Genomic DNA, 19,116 nt, shown 5'->3' with positions numbered 1-19,116 from the left:
GACTGTTCATGACTGATAAGCATTTCTAAAAGAGTTTTATGTACTGGTGTTTTATTTGGCTGCATAGGTCTTCTGATGATTTATTGTGCTCTTTAGCATCTGAAATGTTATAACTTTAGTAAGAACATTTTTTAAAGGTGTAGTTTATTCACTGGTATTAGATAATTAAGTATGGACACTGGGAAGGAGGGAAAACATTCCAAAATCAAGAACTTCAAAAAGAACATTAACCCCCACTTCTGTTACTATAAATTTGTAATACATCCTTATAGTTAATTAAATATCACATATGTACACTCATAACCCTGTTAACTGTACTTCTTAATACAGAACCCAGAACATATTTATGACTATATATATTATATATATATATATGCATGGAGAAATTCATGCCTTTATTTACTGACATATACGTTTAAACAGCTGGTTTTGTTTAGGGATGCTCGAGAGTTTTGTGTGTTAAAAGCTTGAAGACCATTTCACAAAAGAACAAAGTACTGCCAACTCCAAGGTAAAATGTATCAGGGGATTATTAAAGCAGTGCAACAAGAGTGCTTTTATTGAGCAGACTAAGGAACCTTTAGTGCCCTCCACTTTTCCCTCTTTGGCGTGAGCCAGTGCAGACAACGTACTGGGGCTGCATGATGTGTTCTTGGCTGTGGAGTCTGCTGGTTAGACTGGTGCTGCTTCACTAGTCACAAGCAAGACCACTAATACACTATTGGAGGAGTTTTTTTGGTAGTTTGACTGCAATTGCCCAAGACAGACTTTAACCATGGTTAAATAAGACCACCTCCCTTGGGGGGGGGGGGAAAAAAAAGTCATCCATTCTTTAGTAAGTGAAAGTGAAGAAAAGCAACCTGTGATTCCCATTACATAAATAACCCTCCCACTAACACCACACTACTGACACAAAGAGAAAAAAAGGCTCATATTAAACTGTGAGTCTCACAGCCAGCATCTGCAGTTCCTCTGCAGGAATTCCTTCTAAGTAAGAAGCAACAGCGTTCTGGATTATGGTATTAAAGCTGATGAAACTGTAAAGAGGTGAGGTGTCTTACAGGCCACCCAATTTATTCCTATATGAAACATTTGGATGATAATCTTTTATGGGAATATTTCTGTTTCAACATCGATGCTTTATTTTAAAGATGAGTCCAAATTCAAATCTAAGAATATTTGTGTGTTTGTTGAACAGTGTTTGTGTGTGCGCATTTCTAAATTTAAATTGTGTAGCTTGATTTTATTTTTAGATCTCAGTACTTTGGACTAGTGCTCAGCTGCTCTTGGTACAAAGATTACAGAGCCAACTCCTCTACTTAGGGTTTTATCTTTTCTTCTTTCTCATACCTGAAACTGAATCTACATATAGCCTAAATACATTTAAAAATATGGCAAATAATTTAAGCAATAGTATTGGTTGACATCCAGCTTTGCAGAGAAGACTAAGGAAAAACAAACGTCAAAAATAGCTATTATTTGATCAAAGTAGCTTTACTTAGCCTTACTTACAAAGTAACCTTTTTTAGCCTTAAGTATCTTACCAAATGTCATCTTATTTGTCTTCTCTCCTCAAAATTTCTGTCTAAGGAAAACATTAATATTGATTAAGTTTCTGTTCAGGCATTTCAGTAGACGGATATAGGGAGAAATCTTTTCTTCAGCTGTTTTATGCCAATTTGTTTGTCCTCCTTTTCAGTTGTCACTTGTATCTTTAATAACCATGTATCTTTCACAAATATGTTAGTATGATTAGGAAGGGGGAAACAGCTGTATATAACATCATCTTACTTTTCTTTCTTTTAAGAAATATTGGACTGAGGTCTATTTTTATTCAGAGCATTCTGTGCTAATGGTCCAGATATCATGGAATTTGTTATTATTAATTATATGCATTACTTATGTCATAATGCTCATTGTAATTGTGGCCGAAGGTTTCAAAAAATCTCAGAGCTCTCATTGTTTCTGCATTGCACATGGAAAAGGAAGGTTGGACAAGAGAAAGCAGAAATTAAGCTAAATTGCATTTCTAAGAAAGATGAATATAGATGTGAAATCTTTAATATTATATGATTTGTATAAGAAGATGGAGCAGAAAAAACAATCCCTTATATAGGATTATAGAATACTACTTTTATTTAGAAGTAAATTTAGAAGTAAATAAGGATTTATAAGGACCTTCCTTAAAATCTAAAGAAACTGCCTCAAGCTTTCTTCAACTGACCTCTTTATTTTGATGATAATTCTTTGCAAAACCCAAGAGTTTGGGTAACAGTGTGTATTTTAAAGAGTTATGATGACTTTTTGACAAATGTATTAAGAACCAGCTAAGTGATAGATCTCAAATCTAGATGTCAATGTGCAATCCTCATTTAGGGGAAGATCCTTCTAGGGAGGTTTTGTGAGATCACTTTCTAGTAGTTCTGTCAAGGATTTACAGCCAGGTATGAAAACATTGCTGACAACATTTGCAGAAGGAAAAAGACTGGTGGAATGATCAATGACGACGCAGGCAGGATGGTCATAACAGGACAGCAAGACCCTAAAACACAAACACATAAGTTTCAGTATACTAGTGTGGCCAGTGTGCATTCAGAAACATATGATCTTTGGAAAGAATGAGTAAGAGGAGTGGTGATGATTTGTCCCCACCACACTAGTGGAAGTTAGTCCAGGAACACCATTTTCAGTGCTGGTATCTATGCCTTAAAAGAGATGCTGAAAAATTGGAGGATGTCCAGGAAAGTAGCCACAAGAATTATTTGAAGGAATATATATTATTATTTCTAGAATATATCTGGAAAAAAGCCTCACAGTGAGCTTGGTCTGTCTGTTTTACCAGAAGGAAATCTGAAATGTGGCTTGGTCAAAGCATAGAGGTGCATCCAGGGAAAAACAATGGCTACAAGAGAGTTCATTTGTCTAGCAAAAATAAAGCGTAGCAAGAATCAGTGGATGTAATTCAAAGCCAGAAGAAACAAATGAGAAGTAATGCATGCTGTATAAACAGTGCGAGTGATTAGGGAGTGAACAGACTCCCAAGATACATGATGATTTTTCCATTTCTTGGGACCTTCAGATGAAGACTAGACATGTTTCTGAAAGATGCACCTTTGCCAGATGTAAGATCTGGAGCTTCACACAACATCAACAGGGTGAAGTTAGCTCCACGGAAATAACAAGTTTAAGAAAAATTTGTGGCCATGGACCAATCAATGTCCACTTCCAAAATTTTTCCGAGGGCATAAGGTGAGTTCAATAAAATATGTAGGCACTTATGTTTTAGGTAGCTGGCCCCTCTGTCAGAATCCAGAACTCTGAGTGAGGAGTCTTGATTTCCCACAAAGTGCAGAGGGAGAGCTTAAGCTCCTTGGAGTGGGCCACAAAACCCCACAAGCCATGCAGAGATGTGTCAGAATTTCTTTTCCTCCCCAGGGTTTTGGGCTTCTGTATCTTCAGGACATCAGGCAGGTACTATGGTTTCCACGTCTTGGAAGCCTCTGCTGAGGCTAGGGAGTCACAACCAGAGAACACAACTACAATGCCTTTCTTTTTAATAAATCCTTATTAATATTGGTTAGACAGCTCATCCTTGTAGTCAAGTCCCTTCTATTTCCAAAGTGATTCTACCCTATGTTTTCCACCTCCCCGAGGGCTGATCTACAGGCGAGCCAATGATGTGTAGGAAAGAAGATAAAGTTTGTAAGCCAGTAGAGAAGGTATATGAAGGAGCCTAAGTCTTGAATTTAGTGCCTGGGACATTCACCTGGGAGGTACCAGGCCTGGTTCTGAAGCTCTGCAGACTGAGGAGTTCTGTCATCCCAAACCCTACCCATTTCTGGGTAAGAGCTCTAACTTCTTGGTTACTATACAAACGGGGATATCTACTACTGTTTCTTTAAAATAAAGAGGACTGAGTGAATTCTGGGATACCCACTCCCATGTGGGCATGGTCACTGTTCTCCAAGAAGACTTATTAGTTTAGGACTGAAGCAGAAAGATTTCTGGTGGGATTAAGTAGGAGGTGCCATACAGCCACAAGGAATGTGGAAACTGTGGTCATTTCCAGAAGCAGAATTTTCAGTTCATATAAAATACTAAAACCAAGCAGAGAAATGCCTTCAGGGTTAGGTAGCAACTGAGGGAGGACTCTTTGGATTAAAATTTTAGGTGTAAATGCCCTCCTTCTCCTTAAGTCCTTTATTGGAACTAGTTCTTGTATACTACAGATTAGATACAGTTTATTGCATGATTTGTGAATACACTTACTGATCATAAAAGAAGAATCTATTCTACCAAGAATGCTAGGCAAAATTGAAATCTAAACCAAGGAAGTAAATCATACTGCGTACATGTACTTCCTAAAATACCTCTGTAACATACATACTTCTGAACTTGGTTTAAAATATGTTTCTTCAGCCAGTAGCTATTTTTGCCAAGACACACAGAGGCAGGCACGATTCTTTTAAGCTTTTCAGAAGTCATGACTAATGTAAGTTCTTTCACCTTGTTTGCTTTCTGATGTAGATCAAGTGTAGAGTGGATTTTTTTTTGTTTGTTTGCAAAACAAATATTGTAGATCGACATTATTGCACTGGCCAATATGCTAGTGCCCAGGTAATGGGCATCATTATGCTGTACATGACACATTGCTGTTTCAGATAAAAATGGCTCACTCAAAACAGCTTTCAATAATTAATGAAGTTGTGTCCTTCTCGACTGTAATTTGCAAGCTAAGTGACAACACCAAGGGCCTTGCTGATGTCTGTGTAATGTGTGCACATATATCCTGCATCCCTGAACTAAAAATGTATAGAGCTCAGTGATGGGCAAAGGTGTGCACATGAGACTAAGGTTTGTACGTGAGAGGCTCTCTTCATAGTTAATAGAGAGCTAGTCAAATGGTCAGTGATATTCTGAATGTAATTCCTCTTCTCCCATAGTTCCCATAGGCTCCTACACGTGGTTGGATAAATTATAACCTAAACTCCATTAAACATATTGACTAGAATTTCACTGGCTACAGTAACAGGCTAGGTGGCTAGCTCTGATGTAGACCTGAAGATAGAAGAGATGAATGCAATCCTGGACCAAAGAAACATAAAAAGGAAGAAAAGAAAATGAAAATCTAGCAAAGTTTTGCATGGATCTTATTCTGCTTGTATTTCTGTGCTTTGCTTTTTTTTCTATTAAGTAATATTAATTAAGTAACAACTAATCTGCCTAATGTACTATATTCCACCATTGTGCTCAGTTGATTTCACTGTCAAATTAGAAAGACTCCAACCTAAAGATTTGTAAAACCGGCTGCTAACCATTGCAGGGACTGTGATGGCTGATTGTATGCCATTTAAATGAATAGGTCTTTTAACCTTCCACAGTTCTTAGAAGAAAAGTCAAAAGAAAGCTATGTTCTTAAAAATAATAATAATAATAATAATAATAATAATTTTCCAGCAAGGGCTGGAACCATAAGCTTCCTTAGAAACAGTACTATCTTTCATGATATTCTCAGCCTAGAATTAGAAAAGCATGAAGTTCTGATGACTACCTGATCTTTTGCTTGCTATGAAGACCCATCACTTTTGACAAAACTTGTCACTGTCTTCCAACCCCAATGGCTGTATAAAATCCCCGGGGCAAAAGTCTGAATGAATACTACTAAAGTGATCATAAGTTCTTCCCCAGAGCTCCGGAATGCAGAGTTGATTTCATGTCCCTTTGAAAACAGTGTTTAACTCACATGTGCTAGCCGATCAAATCTGGCGAAGAGTTCGTTCAGCATTCGGACCAACTCCTGGGCTGATAGAGTTGTAGAAAGGTTGGTGAATCCTTTAACATCTGCAAAAAGAATGCTAAACAAAAGAGAAAAGATATCAATATTGAAGTCTATTTCCTTTTGATAACTCACAATGTGATAAAATACAATCCAGTGGATTGTTATTACTATGTTCTCTATACCTAAGGTGTGCCTGGCTGAGGTATGTTTTCAGAAGGAGCAATTTACTTATGAAGGACCATTTTAAGGTCACGCTGCCTTTGTTGTAGACCTTTAGAGATTCTGAAATACCAAATATAAAAACTGAAGGGACTAAATAAATATTATTAAGCATGAAAAAGTAAAAAAAAAAAAGTGTTTTATGCAATTCTGGATCTTTTAGTAAAGAATTCCATCAAGGCAGATATAGCTAAGACTTGATAAGAGCTATTGTACCCCTTTTATCAGTGAGAAGACTGAGGCATGGTGGAACCATAATAGAGAGGGCTGACAGACAGACAGAATCCTTGGCACCCAGCTCTCTGTTAGGAGCTGACAGTGTTTCTCAGGGGATGGATTTATAAGTATCAGGTTTTTACAGTGAGTTTGACTTCACAATTTCATTTTTAGAGTGTTATCTTCAGGCCTGACTCAGCTGTGTACCACTCGACACAAATCCCAGGACACAAGGTAGATTCGCAACAATCTTGCAAAATCCCAGGCTTTGGCCAGCTTCCTTGCATCTGATTTTAGGGACTTGACTGATGTGCTTAAATTAGGAATAAGTTCCCTCCTTATGGAGAGAAGGCAGAGATCTGCCCTCAATAATTTCACTTGGTAATTTCACATAAATTTCACAAAGGTAAAGTATGAGTCATTACTTGGATGGTTCCTCATTCTTTCCATTGACTTTATAGGGAGTCTAGTGTGACAATACTTTAAATTTAGATGCAACAGATAAAGTGTGCAAAGTTACAGTAGGATCTTAGTCAAGAAGCTAGTTCCTAACAGGGCTCTATCCAGTATTTCAGCAGCCTGTGAATCTTCTACCTGTGCAGCTTTGACTGTTCACTATACCTACAATAAACACATGTGAATGTAGAAAAACATACACACATGCACTCATAGCTTGTGGAATATAAGATAACATTGCTATTGCCCAGAACAAAGCATATAAGTTCAATACTTAGAAACTGAAAAAAAGAACAAGGAAATTGTATCTTGCTTTGAAAAAATAGTAACATTCAGAAAGACATGTTTCACTGGCACAGCCTGGAAATAGCCCAAATGAACCTTATTAGCACTTTAAAGTTAGCTAATGATTGGTGTTGTAATCTGAGTTTGAACTAGCTGAAGATCTTTCATTTGTTTGTTGAACAACTAGATCACACTTTGAGATTGCCCAGGAATCAATAGTGTAATCAGTAATAAATATAGTAATGATGAGGTGGACAATAAAATACAGTTAACGACAATTCAACCCTTCCTCAGGTACCCAGGATGGTAAAGGTTTGGGTGAGGATTAGTATGAGGCTAACAACTGGGTCAAGATTTTTGTCACTGAGAAAAAGCAAAAAGCTAAAGTACCAAACAAAGCTAAGAGGAATGAACATTAACAATAGCTTAGATTTTGATAAAAATAAGATCTAGAAAGAATTAACTTCTATAGTTTTCTTTATCAAAAACAAACCAACAAACAAAAACTATTTGGATACTAATTTTAGAGATTCATATCCTATTGGTTATGTATTGGGTCTGTGCTCATGAAAAAACATGGTGAAACACAGTTTTGGATAAAGTCTAATCCCTGGCAGTATGCACAGGAACAGACCAATATCTGTACTTTAAAGCACACGCTGTGTTCACTCTGCATCTCTTTCAAGCAGAAATTATCTTTAGACTCTTCATCCCTAACTATAACTCTTTCGTTTTGAGGTTCAAAGGGAAGAGTCATCTTCTCCTCATTTTGATTCTCTACAGCAACACTAACTCTAACTGAGAATGGAAAAGGGTAATGAAAGAAATTTTAATTTAGTGCAATGCAAACTTTTTGTAAAGGTCCCTGATACTTTCTACCAGATTTAATTAAAGAATATGTCTGAGCTACTGCAAGGTCACAGAAGAAGCAGAAAATCAATTTACTCTTTTGTAGAAGTTCAACATTATGTTTATTGAACTGGCACAGGCAAAGTTATATTTGGGCTTTGTTAAAAGGCAAAGTACATGCTTTCCTAGCAAATCACGCCCCTTCATATTATTCAAAGATGCTTATTTTCACTTACTTCAGTGATGGCAGCTTACTCATTCGCTTCTGTGGTTTGCAACAGACTTGCGGCAAAAGTTCCAAGCTTAGCTAAATATTCGGATTGTGGGGAACCACAACAGAATCAAAGAGATTCTGTAACATCATGGAGTGAAAGCTGATAATTTTGGCGTAAATGTATAGAAAGGACTTACTACCTGAGCAGTACCTCATAGAGTAACTATTACCTTCCTGCTAACTAATTTTGTGACAGTCAAATCTGAGAAGGGAAAAAAAGGAAAATGGAGTTAAGAAAAATGATAACCTAGAAGAATGGTAAAATGAAAATGGCTACTAATCAGAGTAGATATGTGACATGTCAACATATTTGAAAAGGTCTTACAGTCGTCATCTCATTTCTCAGTCCATAGTGTCAGTCAGGTCTCCCACCTTCACCAAACAAGGGGAAATAAGGTCATGGTAGAATCTGTGTTCACCTGCAGGTAGGGCTCCCCTTTCTGTGTAACCCTGACAGTTTAATCAAATGGAAAAGTACCCCAAACAGCCCAACCCTCAATGCTCAGTTCAAACGGCTCTTGGCATGGCAAAGGCATCAGTTATCTGATGAGTAAAAGAAGGCATCAAAGTGCTTCTCTGCTCAGGATATAAACCAACTTACAGGGTAATTCACTAATTTTTAAATGAATAAAGCAACAGCAAGGAAACTCAAACAATACACACTTAGTACCAGCTGAGACCTTAAGCCTTAAAGAGAAGCTCCTCCACCCACCTGACATTCTCATATCGATGAATGTAGATCTTATGAAACTGGTGTTGCAAATGTTCATCTTCTACATTGGTCATATCATTTATCATTTCCAGAACTACAAACCGCGGTAAGACAGAAAGCACCAGCCGCTCCTAAAATAAAGATAAAACCCAAGTGTCAGGCCCATTCATATCAGTCTGAATTAGTACTTCACAGAGAAGTACTTCACGTTGAGCTGAGACCTTATAAGAGTCCCGGGTAACGGGCCGTTTAGGATGTGATTCTCCTCTTTAAAAATTCTAGCTCAGGCCATTTGTGATACTTGGCGTTAGCAACCTGACTGAACGCAGAACCCAGACCCTTCTCCCTCCCCTCTCCCCACAAATTCTTTCCTCTTTTAAACTTACCTGTTGATTACTTAAAGACACATACTAGTTATGATCTCCAAGTTTTTCATGAAACACTACCTAAGGATATACCATACCTATATTAACAGATACAGGGCAGAGGAATTTGAAAGTTTTCAGAAGAAAGATCAGATCTTCATTGTTCTTATTTATTAAAACTTACAGACTGAGCATTTGATATTCATAAGCTCTATAACTATTAATTAAGCTGGATGCCAAGTAGTAGCAAGAAATATGTAGAGGAACCTGAATCCTTTTCACCTAATGTAAAAGGACAGCATGTAGACAAAGTTTAGTCCTATTGCCAGAGGTTAAAGACAGGGATAATACAGCCTAATGCACAACCAAGACATGCTTTATGGAGGAAGTTTTGTCATGGATCAGTTTAGATGTAGGGCTACACTAGTAAACCCGGGAGGGTTTAGAGGTAGTGTTACACTAGTTAACAGGAACTAACCAACCACCTTCAACTACATAGCATTCAGTGTATGTTAAACTAAAGTACATTTAGTGGCTGGAGTATCCAATGTTAACAGCAGACCGATTATCTTCAGAGCCTATTCATTTTGCCAGAGTGATCTTCATTTGGGTCAATGGGAAATGGAGGAAAGTATTTGCAAGTTATGAACTGGTATGGAACATTTGTACCCTTGCTAATCAAAACATGCCAGACATACACATTTGCAAGGTGAAGAAAACAGGTATGAATTGCTGACTGATGTCATAAACTCCATGGAAAATACTGAGTACACCTGAGACCCTAAGGAAGAGAAAAAGCACATGGGAGGACCAGCACAAACTTTGTCTCATTCTGGAGAGTACAGCTCATCTACATCAGCCCATATCACATGAACACAACTCTGTCCTATGCTGAGATTTGGGAGTCTCTGTTGGAGACTGTCATATATCACAAACAAAAAAGTAAAGTTTTCAAAAACCTTGGGTAGTTTACAAATCTAGATCTTATTTCAAAATCAACTTCAGCACTTTAGATGCATGGATTTTTAGCATGGTTTATACTTAATTGTGTCAGAGTCACTTCTGAAAACAGGACTTTGCTTCCTAAGTGCACTTCTCAGTTTTAAAGTGACTTGGGAATCTCTAAGTCTTTTCAATAGTCCATGAAATTGAAGTGCTTACATCGTTTTAACAAATGGGAGTAGGTTTCAAAGTTCCTTGAAAACTGTATGTATAATCTCAGAAATTAGCATTTATGTGTGTCAGTAAAACAGGTTGCCAGGATAATTCATCTGCTTGAGGCCCGCTTCACCCATATCTTTTTTATAGAACCCCCCCAAGGTCAGACTGTGGGCTGAGCTGTTCTGCTGGCCCATTGCTGGCTGCTCTTTTTCCCAAAGGCTGTGTATGACCTCCCTGTCCCCTGATGGATCACATCTGTGCACATCATATAGTAAGGGCTGTACAACAGCAGCCGCCAAAGCAGTCCATGTAACAGATAGCCTTCCACTACCCCAAAAGCACGTGGGAGTGGGAGCATGAGTTTTCTGCAGATGACAGCCTGTTCCTGGCCATCTTCTTACTTTTATGCCTGAAGCAATTTGAAGGGTTTTCACCCATTTGTTGCACAGACATTTATGACAGAGAGCATGTTGAAAAAGAAGAAACTAATTTATTGGGATCTTGGCATATGGGATGCTCACACACAAGTATCAAATCTCCTGAACAAGACAGTTGGTTGCTGCCTGGTGATGAGGGACTTTCCACTGCAAGGGTCTTTGCAGCAGTGTCTTAAACTGGATGGGGAGAGACTTCTCATGCCACTGATCTGCTCAGTTGTTATAATCCAGCTGGCCATGGTCCTACTTGACCATCCCAGCACATGCTTAATTCATCACTATTGATACATTTTAACTAACTACAAAACATATCTTAAATATCTTAACCACATACAAAAGACAGTTCTACATGACCATTTCTGCAGGAACAGTTTCTGTTGAATATTTACAAATCGCTTATCTATGCACAGTTTCTTCACTTCTGCAGCAGGAATAAGCTGGAGGAAGTCCTGGATGGGTCACTCCACCCAGGATGTTAATAACAACACTTAAATGTATAAATTGGACTAGACACAGCAGGAGCTGCCTTGGGGAATTTCTAGAACTGTCTGAAATTGCCACCTGGAGAGCTTCTGTAACAATCAGTCAATATTTAATTGTGAAGGTTCAGTCAGTCACCTAGTTTCAAGTTGTCTCGGACCAGTCCATTATCTCCTCTATGTAGGCGACTAGACAGCATTAGGTTAGGTATTAGTATTAGGTTCAGTCAAGTAATGGCAGCTTAGGACCATCTGCTGCTACTAGAGGAAGGTGTGTGAATGCCCTGCACTGGCATTTGCAATTTGTGTACCCATAACCCAGAGCTAACTTGTCTCCTGACTGATTTAGGTAAGGAATAATGCAAATGAGACCAAATGAATTTAAATAATGCCATTCAAACTGGCCCTCTTTACTAGGAACACTGCAGAACATATTCAGCATTACTGCTGTGATTTTCCCGTGTCTCAGAAACACTCGGGAAGTGCAAGCATTTATTACAAATTGAAGTGATATATATAGATGTGTGTGTGCGTGTGCGTGCGTGCGTGCGTGTGTGTGTGTGTCTATATGTTCACTAGTGGTATATCTATAAACATTTGTTATTAGTGTATTAATGTATATGTATATATATCATAAAGTAAAAATGTTACATTCCAGCAACTGGTACTAACCATAGTTATGTAGGGCCAGGTGAACCCTTGGAAGATCATTAAATTATTTCTTGAAAGTCATGAAGACTAGATCAAATTTCACATAATCCTGTTTCAGTGTCTTATCAGTTTGGCAGTTCTGACAGATTTTCCAAGTATCCCACTCATATCTGTTTCTCTGCAAATTAAGCTGATTTCTTTTTGTTCTTTGCAAAGTGGACATGGTAACCATTGATCGCCTTTTTCCCTGTAACAATCTTTCTGCACTGAAATGCTATTATCGTGACTGTGACCCCTGCCCTCAGTCTTTCTTTTCTGGATTAACTAGATTTGTCCAATATTGGAATATATCACTCCTTATTGCTTTGAAAAACACCTAGGAGTTTCTCAATGAACTGGCTCCAAGTTATTAAGCAGCATTTGCTTTAGAGGATCACAAAGAGTAAAATCTTATGGGGTTTGACTAAAGAAGAGACTAGCAGTTCTGCAAGCTACTTATCACCAAATTTCAGGTGCCATGTTGACCTAGAATAGGTCTAGGGAAAGCCAGGAGCGAACCCACAAACCAGACATATATGGAGATAGTAATGAGGTGGAAGACATCAATGAAGTGAGTCTTCCCAGGAAATACCCACTGAGGAAATACAGTGCATGTGTATATCCTCCTGACTTCTCAAAGCACTTCAGTCTTACTATTGTGGAGACAGCACTTATACAGTACCAAGCCATGGGGCGGGGGGATTCAAGAGCAACTATTCCCTCTCATAGTTAGTAAGGGAACGGCAGCTATTTCCATAAACCCTTTCTCCATCCCACTCCATCCCGCCCATTACACAATAAGAACGATCCATTACAGATCTGAGAATTGAGACTGGTGTTGATACCACACATGACATGGGAACAAAAAGATTTCAGGAAAACAGCTTCAGAAAAGAAAACCTCCAAAGAGCTAATTTCAAAATCCCTTTACTGAAATATTAATGTGGAATAAATTACACGACTCAAAATAATGTTGTAAATATTTGATGAGAAAAAAATGAGTAGTATAATTTTACAGGTTTAATAGAGACAAAAGAGTCCTGGCAATATTCTTATAAGTTTTAAGGTGTTAAGAAATTCTAATAGATTGCAACCCTTTAGTGCTAAGTCTTGCCCAAGGTTTTAAATTGCGAGGAAACAGATATCTTATTACTGCTACTGTCAAGAAATTCCTAACTGGGAAGGATTTCCTAAGTAAGACACAAGTTCAATGACAGAGGTGCCTGGGTGCAGGATAGAGCCCAATCTTTCAATATCTAATCATAAATACAATGCTATGTTATCACAAATGCGGTACATAGACGTTCTTTATTTATAATCTTATTTCTGGGCAGTCTTGATCTAATATTTACATTAATTTATGTATTTCTTGGCCAGCTAAGCCAGTCTGATCTTGTTTTGTGGCCTGTTCCAGCCATTCAGGTGAAAAGTTATTCTTCCCACAACTTTTTGGCTATGCCATTTCCTTTGATTCCTATTGCCTTAACTTAACTTAGGCTGAAGTCTCTAACTTTTACAGCATTCAACAAAAGTCCATAAAAGTCTATTTATTAACATTACAACATTCCCTCTAGCATTTTATATGCATATTTTTTACTTTTTTTTACATATATTAGGAGCAGTCTTTTGTTGTTTGTACCTCACCTCTCAGAACTCAGAAGAGTTTTAGGCTCCTAAAAGTCTATACTGGCCACATTCGGGAGAAATCTGAGGATAAAAGGCAATTTTGGATGAGGTTAGGAGAATACGGAGCATTCTTATACCAGTTCTTTGGAGGGGATCATCCCTAGTGAGTACCACAGGCAAGTACAAGCGAAAATGCACTTTGCAGGCAAGTACGATGCTTCTTGGCATTGAAATCCTAAGTCTTAAAAAGGTATGGTTTCTGATCCTGAGCTTTCAGGTTCTTCTAGCGCTGTAATTCTGTCTTGACATTTAGCTCTGCACTGTTTAGCTTTATTTCTGGCTGTAGCTGCTTGTCCACTTGGTTGTTTTTACATGTTTGTGAAATGGTATTTAAGAATGAAACCTGGGCCACTTTTGCAAGTAGCAGTCCAGCACCCAAGAGTCCTGGGATCAGTTCCTTCCTGAACTACCAGGTTCCTGTGGAAGTTTAAACATATTATACACACTCTATGCTTCGTCCCAAAGAAACTGGTATTACAACAGCTTGTTGCTGGGGAACTCTATTACGAAGCTGAGGAAGTTTATTATATTATATTAGGTTATTATATTATTATTAGCTTATTATATTATTATATTATATTAATATATTATATTTATTATATTATATTATTATTTATTATATAAGGAGGATATAACTTAAAGTAATATTAACTAGGTTGTGGATCATGCCACTTTCTTGAGGAGCAAAGGTGCTCAGAGAGAACAAGACAGAGCAAAGATGTGACTTGCATGAAGAAGGATGGTAGGTGGAATAAGAATGAAGGGCAAAATAGTCATGAAACTGCTGCCTTAGATAGCAACAGCATTAGATGCTGTAGATGAAACATCCGAGAAAATGAAGCAACCCCTCCCCAGCATTCATAAGAAGCAATATAGTTTCTAACTTACGTCTTTTACAGTGCAATTGATGAAGAATTCCCACTCTGAGCAGACCTAGTCAGTAGTCAGTAAACAATTCTTGGCTACAATGAAAACACATTGTGAAAACACCTTCATTTTTCTAGATGGCAGCCCCAGCTGAGGTGAACTATACATTTGCTTCAGAAGGCAAAACACAGGCTGCTAATAGTTTCTGCTGCCGTGAATGTGCATAACGCTCCACTTAGACATAGCAGTTTTCTCCTAGGCACCTGCCTGCATAAAACACTAACACAGAAGATGAGAGTACAGGGATGCTGCCAGTCTCTAATCCACCTACTCTACAAAACTTTACTAAATCAAGGCTGCCTTCAGGAATGCAAAAAAAAATCATGGGAGCACAATGAAAGCCTAAAGGGAGAAGAGCTCATTGCAAAGATGATACAGGCAGTGAGAGCTGATACAGGATCAGCAGTGAGCAAGCATGCAGTGAGCTCATCCTTTATTCCAGTAAAAAGACCAGCTTTGACCCTCCCTTTCCCCACGTAAGTGGTACTAATCTTAGCACAACTGTGTTGTGTTGACTTTCTTCCACTTTTCCCACCTGGGAATTCTGGTATGCTCCCCTCTTCTTCTGATGTGTAAAAACTGAGTGTGGTGCTTGTGACAGCAAGAACTACATCTGTCTCTCAGGGGATCGTTTCCACTCCTGCAAGCCCAGGTTCCCACAGGAGGGTCTGACCACAGGGTAGCTCCACCTCTCTCAAGCACATGTCCCAGGGCCTCCTGGGATGGCAAGTTTGGGAACAGCTGCTGATCAAAAGCTGAGATCTTGCAGGACCAGAAGTATTTCTGGTATTTTGTGTCTTTCAGGCTTTTAAGCTATTTTTTTCCTTCACTATTACGGTTGCTCAGTACAACCATATAATAAATCCACCCTTTAAATAAATCACATCAGTGTTTCAGAGAGCCATATGATTATGGTGTTTGGCGAGTTCTCTGAAGATACTTTCACAATAGCGCAAAATCTTTTCACTGTAAAAAGAAATATTTTTTCCTACCTTATCCTTGTAGGAAGACAAATAGGAATACAAATTCAAAAACAAAAGAAAATAAAGAAAGAAAACAGAAAGACTGGTTATTATTGTGCTGCTTGTTAAATCTATGATGAGAGCATATAAGAAAATGCCATTTCTTCATAGACATATGGCTAAAAATGGTGAACATGTTTCTTTTCATGCCAGGAAAGGCTTATGTTCCTTGTTTGAATTCATTTAAGAAGGTATCAAGCAGTGGCTCTAGAACATCTATTTAAAATAAAAGATGGTTCACTTGACACATGTTCGCTAAGCCAAGAAAAATGTGCCCGGCATATTTGATACCTTAACCTTCATGCTACTTATTAAGATAAGTTAAATGTTCTTGGCTGCATGTAAGATCAGGCAATGACCCATAAAACAGAGGTTGATTAGTATGCCTCCATTGCAGTCCTCCTCTATTAATACTGTAGCATGTGCAGAGCTCTTGTCAGAATGCCAACTCAAATTGCATATAGAGCTCATGTCACTTGTCGTAATCTGTATTATGTATGTCATGCTATGGAGGAATATTACTATAAAAGTAACGTAAATTGCATATGTGTGTCTGTATGTCTTTATGGATATCACATATAAGAATTTGAGGCAGTCCAACCACTGCTACTGAAATTTTCAATAGACGTGAAAATTCTTCCCTTTCTAGGCATCGTTCTCAACTGTTCTTTGCTGTCCTAAGCTGCTCATACACCATGACAGACTAATAGGCCGGTGGGGATGCTGAACCAGGTCCCTTCCACAGATCAGGCAGGGAGAGCTGGACTGTAGAGCAGATCATGCCCCGCGTTTCTTTTCCTACAGCTGACACTAATATTCTATAGACCAGGAGACGTCCTTTCTTGACAGGCCTTTCACATCACCTTACTTCAACCCAGCAGTACAGAAAGGTCTGCAGTTATTTGAGAATATGACAGAATATGAAGGAGTCACTGTCCCCTTCATATAAAGATCCTTGCCACACAGCTCACCTTTAACCTAGGTAAATACTATGATTCCGATTTTACAGATTTAGAAACAAGGGCCCACAAGAATGATTCAATTGTCTGGAGGTCGTATGCAAAATAGCAGTAGCAGATCACAGAATAGAAAATTGCTTTTTTTTTTTTTTTTGACAGTCTTCTGTACCTTGCTACTTGCATGATTAAAGAGTCATCATATTTCTAGTCAGTGTCTCTTAGGTGGTATTTTCGGGGAGGAGGGAAAGACACTGGTAAAAAATACGTTCTCTTGTATCAGAGAAAGATCTAAGAAGGTGTTATGAACTCTAGGGTGAAGAAAACTACATTATCTGTCTTTGTTGAAAGCTTGCCAGTTGAACAATTGGCTAACTGGAAACAATTCAAAGGTGAGCAGCAGTAGTGCTAAGCAGTTTGAAAAGGAATAGAGATATATTTGTTCAAGAGAAAAATCTTCCTAGAAGAATAAGAGATAGCAACAAAGAGATTTTATAAAAGAGATGGTGATCTATTGTACCATTAGTCATTCACAACGTGAACCCATTCAGCTCTAATCTTTCAGATGGAGCAGGCAGATTTTGAAGTAAATAAGTGAAAAAAGAACCTTTAACCCAAAGAATAATTAAGTAAAAGAAAAAGACCAACTTCAGTCACTAACAGTACCAAACTAATGATAGGATTCAGGTCTAGATTCAGACACCTGAATTTTGTTGTCTACAGTGTAGGTGTACCTAAGCTCCCACTGTAGTCAGTGAGTCTGGAGAGACATTCAACAGATCAGATGTAAATGTCTGCTTTGGTGTCTCTACGTCCGTCTCTGGTCTCCGTTGTCTGTGTTGACCAGATCTCATCTGGCTGTAGTGGGAACACAGAGATGTAGAGCACATGTAGACCTAATTTAGGAGATGCCTGAATCTGGAGCTGACTCTTACCCTAGATATCTACTGGTTTGGGAAAATTTAGGAACAGTGAATTAAAACCTGCAGTCATGAAGGGAATTAACTTCATGAATTGCATGTAGTCTGTTTTAAAGCCTCAAGATTGTAACATTATTCTTTCTATAATGTCCACTTCTTGCTTTATGCATCTGCAATAGTTATTATTTGTTTAACAAGTTCTCTGTGGTCTGCAGACACTGATGTCTGTGTTTTGTACCAAAATCAGGGGGTATCAACTGTGCTTACTACAGCACAAAAGTATCTGGGCACATTCACAGCAAAGTGGGACAGCTCCCTGATGAGTAAATAATAACCTTTGGAATAATTTTTGAGAAGACTCAATTAACCAGTACATGAAATCTCAGTCCTGTGAATAAAAATTAAACAGGAGACCTTTCTGTTGGAGCTGATCAAAGAAAGCAAAATCCTGACAAGCCCAAAACATCAACAAGCAATATGGGGCCTGCAGGAGGTTGCCAAGAGGAAGGTCAATCTCCCAGAGGTTTCCCTGCAGAACGTGTGAGGGCTTCACCCCTGCAGAGTTTGCTGCCTGTGTAAGCTATCTGCACCAGCCCCTCTCAGACAGTACAGGACAAACGGCAAAATGCTGCCTATGCTGTCTATGCTGTCCTGGGATTTTCCTTGTTTCTCAATGTCTTTTTCAGGGTTGGCTTTGCCCAGGGGTGAAAAGTCCCTCTTGATCGACAGACAGTTCTTTTCAGGTTTTGTTCTTCCTCATGTACACAGATTCCCAGATTGGTAAACACACATATATCTTTAATGTCTTTTAGGATATAGTTGTGTGGGAGGAAGTGGTTGGTTCGGGGAACAAGAGTTGCTCATGGCTATTCCCAAGACAGTTCTTAAAAAATGGAGTGGACATACCCCCAAAATGTTTAACTTGACAGAGAATCTAGAGAAACTGTTCCACACTGTCCCATATTGATTTTTATGAATCATTTTGCCATAACTGTCAAGTTTGGCTTTAACAAAGTTTATAATTAATATCATGGAAGCTATATTGTCTTAGGCACTGGGCACAATAGCATGAGAAAAGAGTTATTCAGAGCAATGTTTAAGCTTTTTTGGAGCGCATGAACCTTTATTATGTTTAAGGAAAGTAGATAAGAATGGTATTGTTTTCTACTGAAAAAGTGATAATGTTCAGAATGGATGTAATTATTGTAGATGCCACTCTGGAAAATGGGAATTAGCACCTTTCATTATGATGAACAGCTCCAAAGAGAAATTCCTTCATTCTTACTTAATGCACAATGGACGGACTATTTGTGTCCATTCTTTCTCTCTTCTGTGGAGACAATAGCAAGTAATTAACAGAATATGGAAGGAACTGCAATAAATAATATGTTCAGACGTGCGAGGTTATGAGTTTGACTGTTAGCTTTTACTGCTTACTGCTGGAATATGCGATATGAGCCATATCAACTTTCTTTTATTTGAATTCAGGCAGTTACCATTCCCACATATCCTGTCTTTGGCTGCATGCTCCATTTAGGCATCTGGTGTCAATGGCCAGATAACAGAGGAAGTTTTGGAGTCTCTTTTTCTTTAGCTATTGGCTATGAAACGTGGCAGTTCAGGGTTTCCTCCAAATGGATAACTTGGTGTTTATGAGAGTCATGGCTTTTTATAATAGTGCCT

At 38.3% G+C, this 19,116-nt stretch overlaps 1 protein-coding gene across 1 annotated transcript in view; it reads right to left on the bottom strand.

Moving 5' to 3' along the window:
• The window catches only part of ADCY8 (adenylate cyclase 8), a 129,972-nt gene that overhangs the window by 68,275 nt on the left and 42,581 nt on the right, over window positions 1-19,116 (bottom strand). Inside the window, exons 3-4 of the mRNA XM_067292270.1 lie at window positions 8,791-8,921; window positions 5,744-5,855 (exon numbers count right to left, since the gene is read on the bottom strand). Coding sequence (XP_067148371.1) covers window positions 5,744-5,855; window positions 8,791-8,921 — 243 coding nt within the window. The remainder of the gene's footprint in view (window positions 1-5,743; window positions 5,856-8,790; window positions 8,922-19,116) is intronic.

The sequence above is a fragment of the Apteryx mantelli genome, chromosome 2 (assembly GCF_036417845.1).
Source record: "Apteryx mantelli isolate bAptMan1 chromosome 2, bAptMan1.hap1, whole genome shotgun sequence".
NCBI classification, from domain to species: Eukaryota; Metazoa; Chordata; class Aves; order Apterygiformes; family Apterygidae; genus Apteryx; species Apteryx mantelli.
The sequence above is the reverse complement of the archived record's forward strand: the minus strand, read 5'-3'. Positions and strand labels throughout refer to the sequence as shown.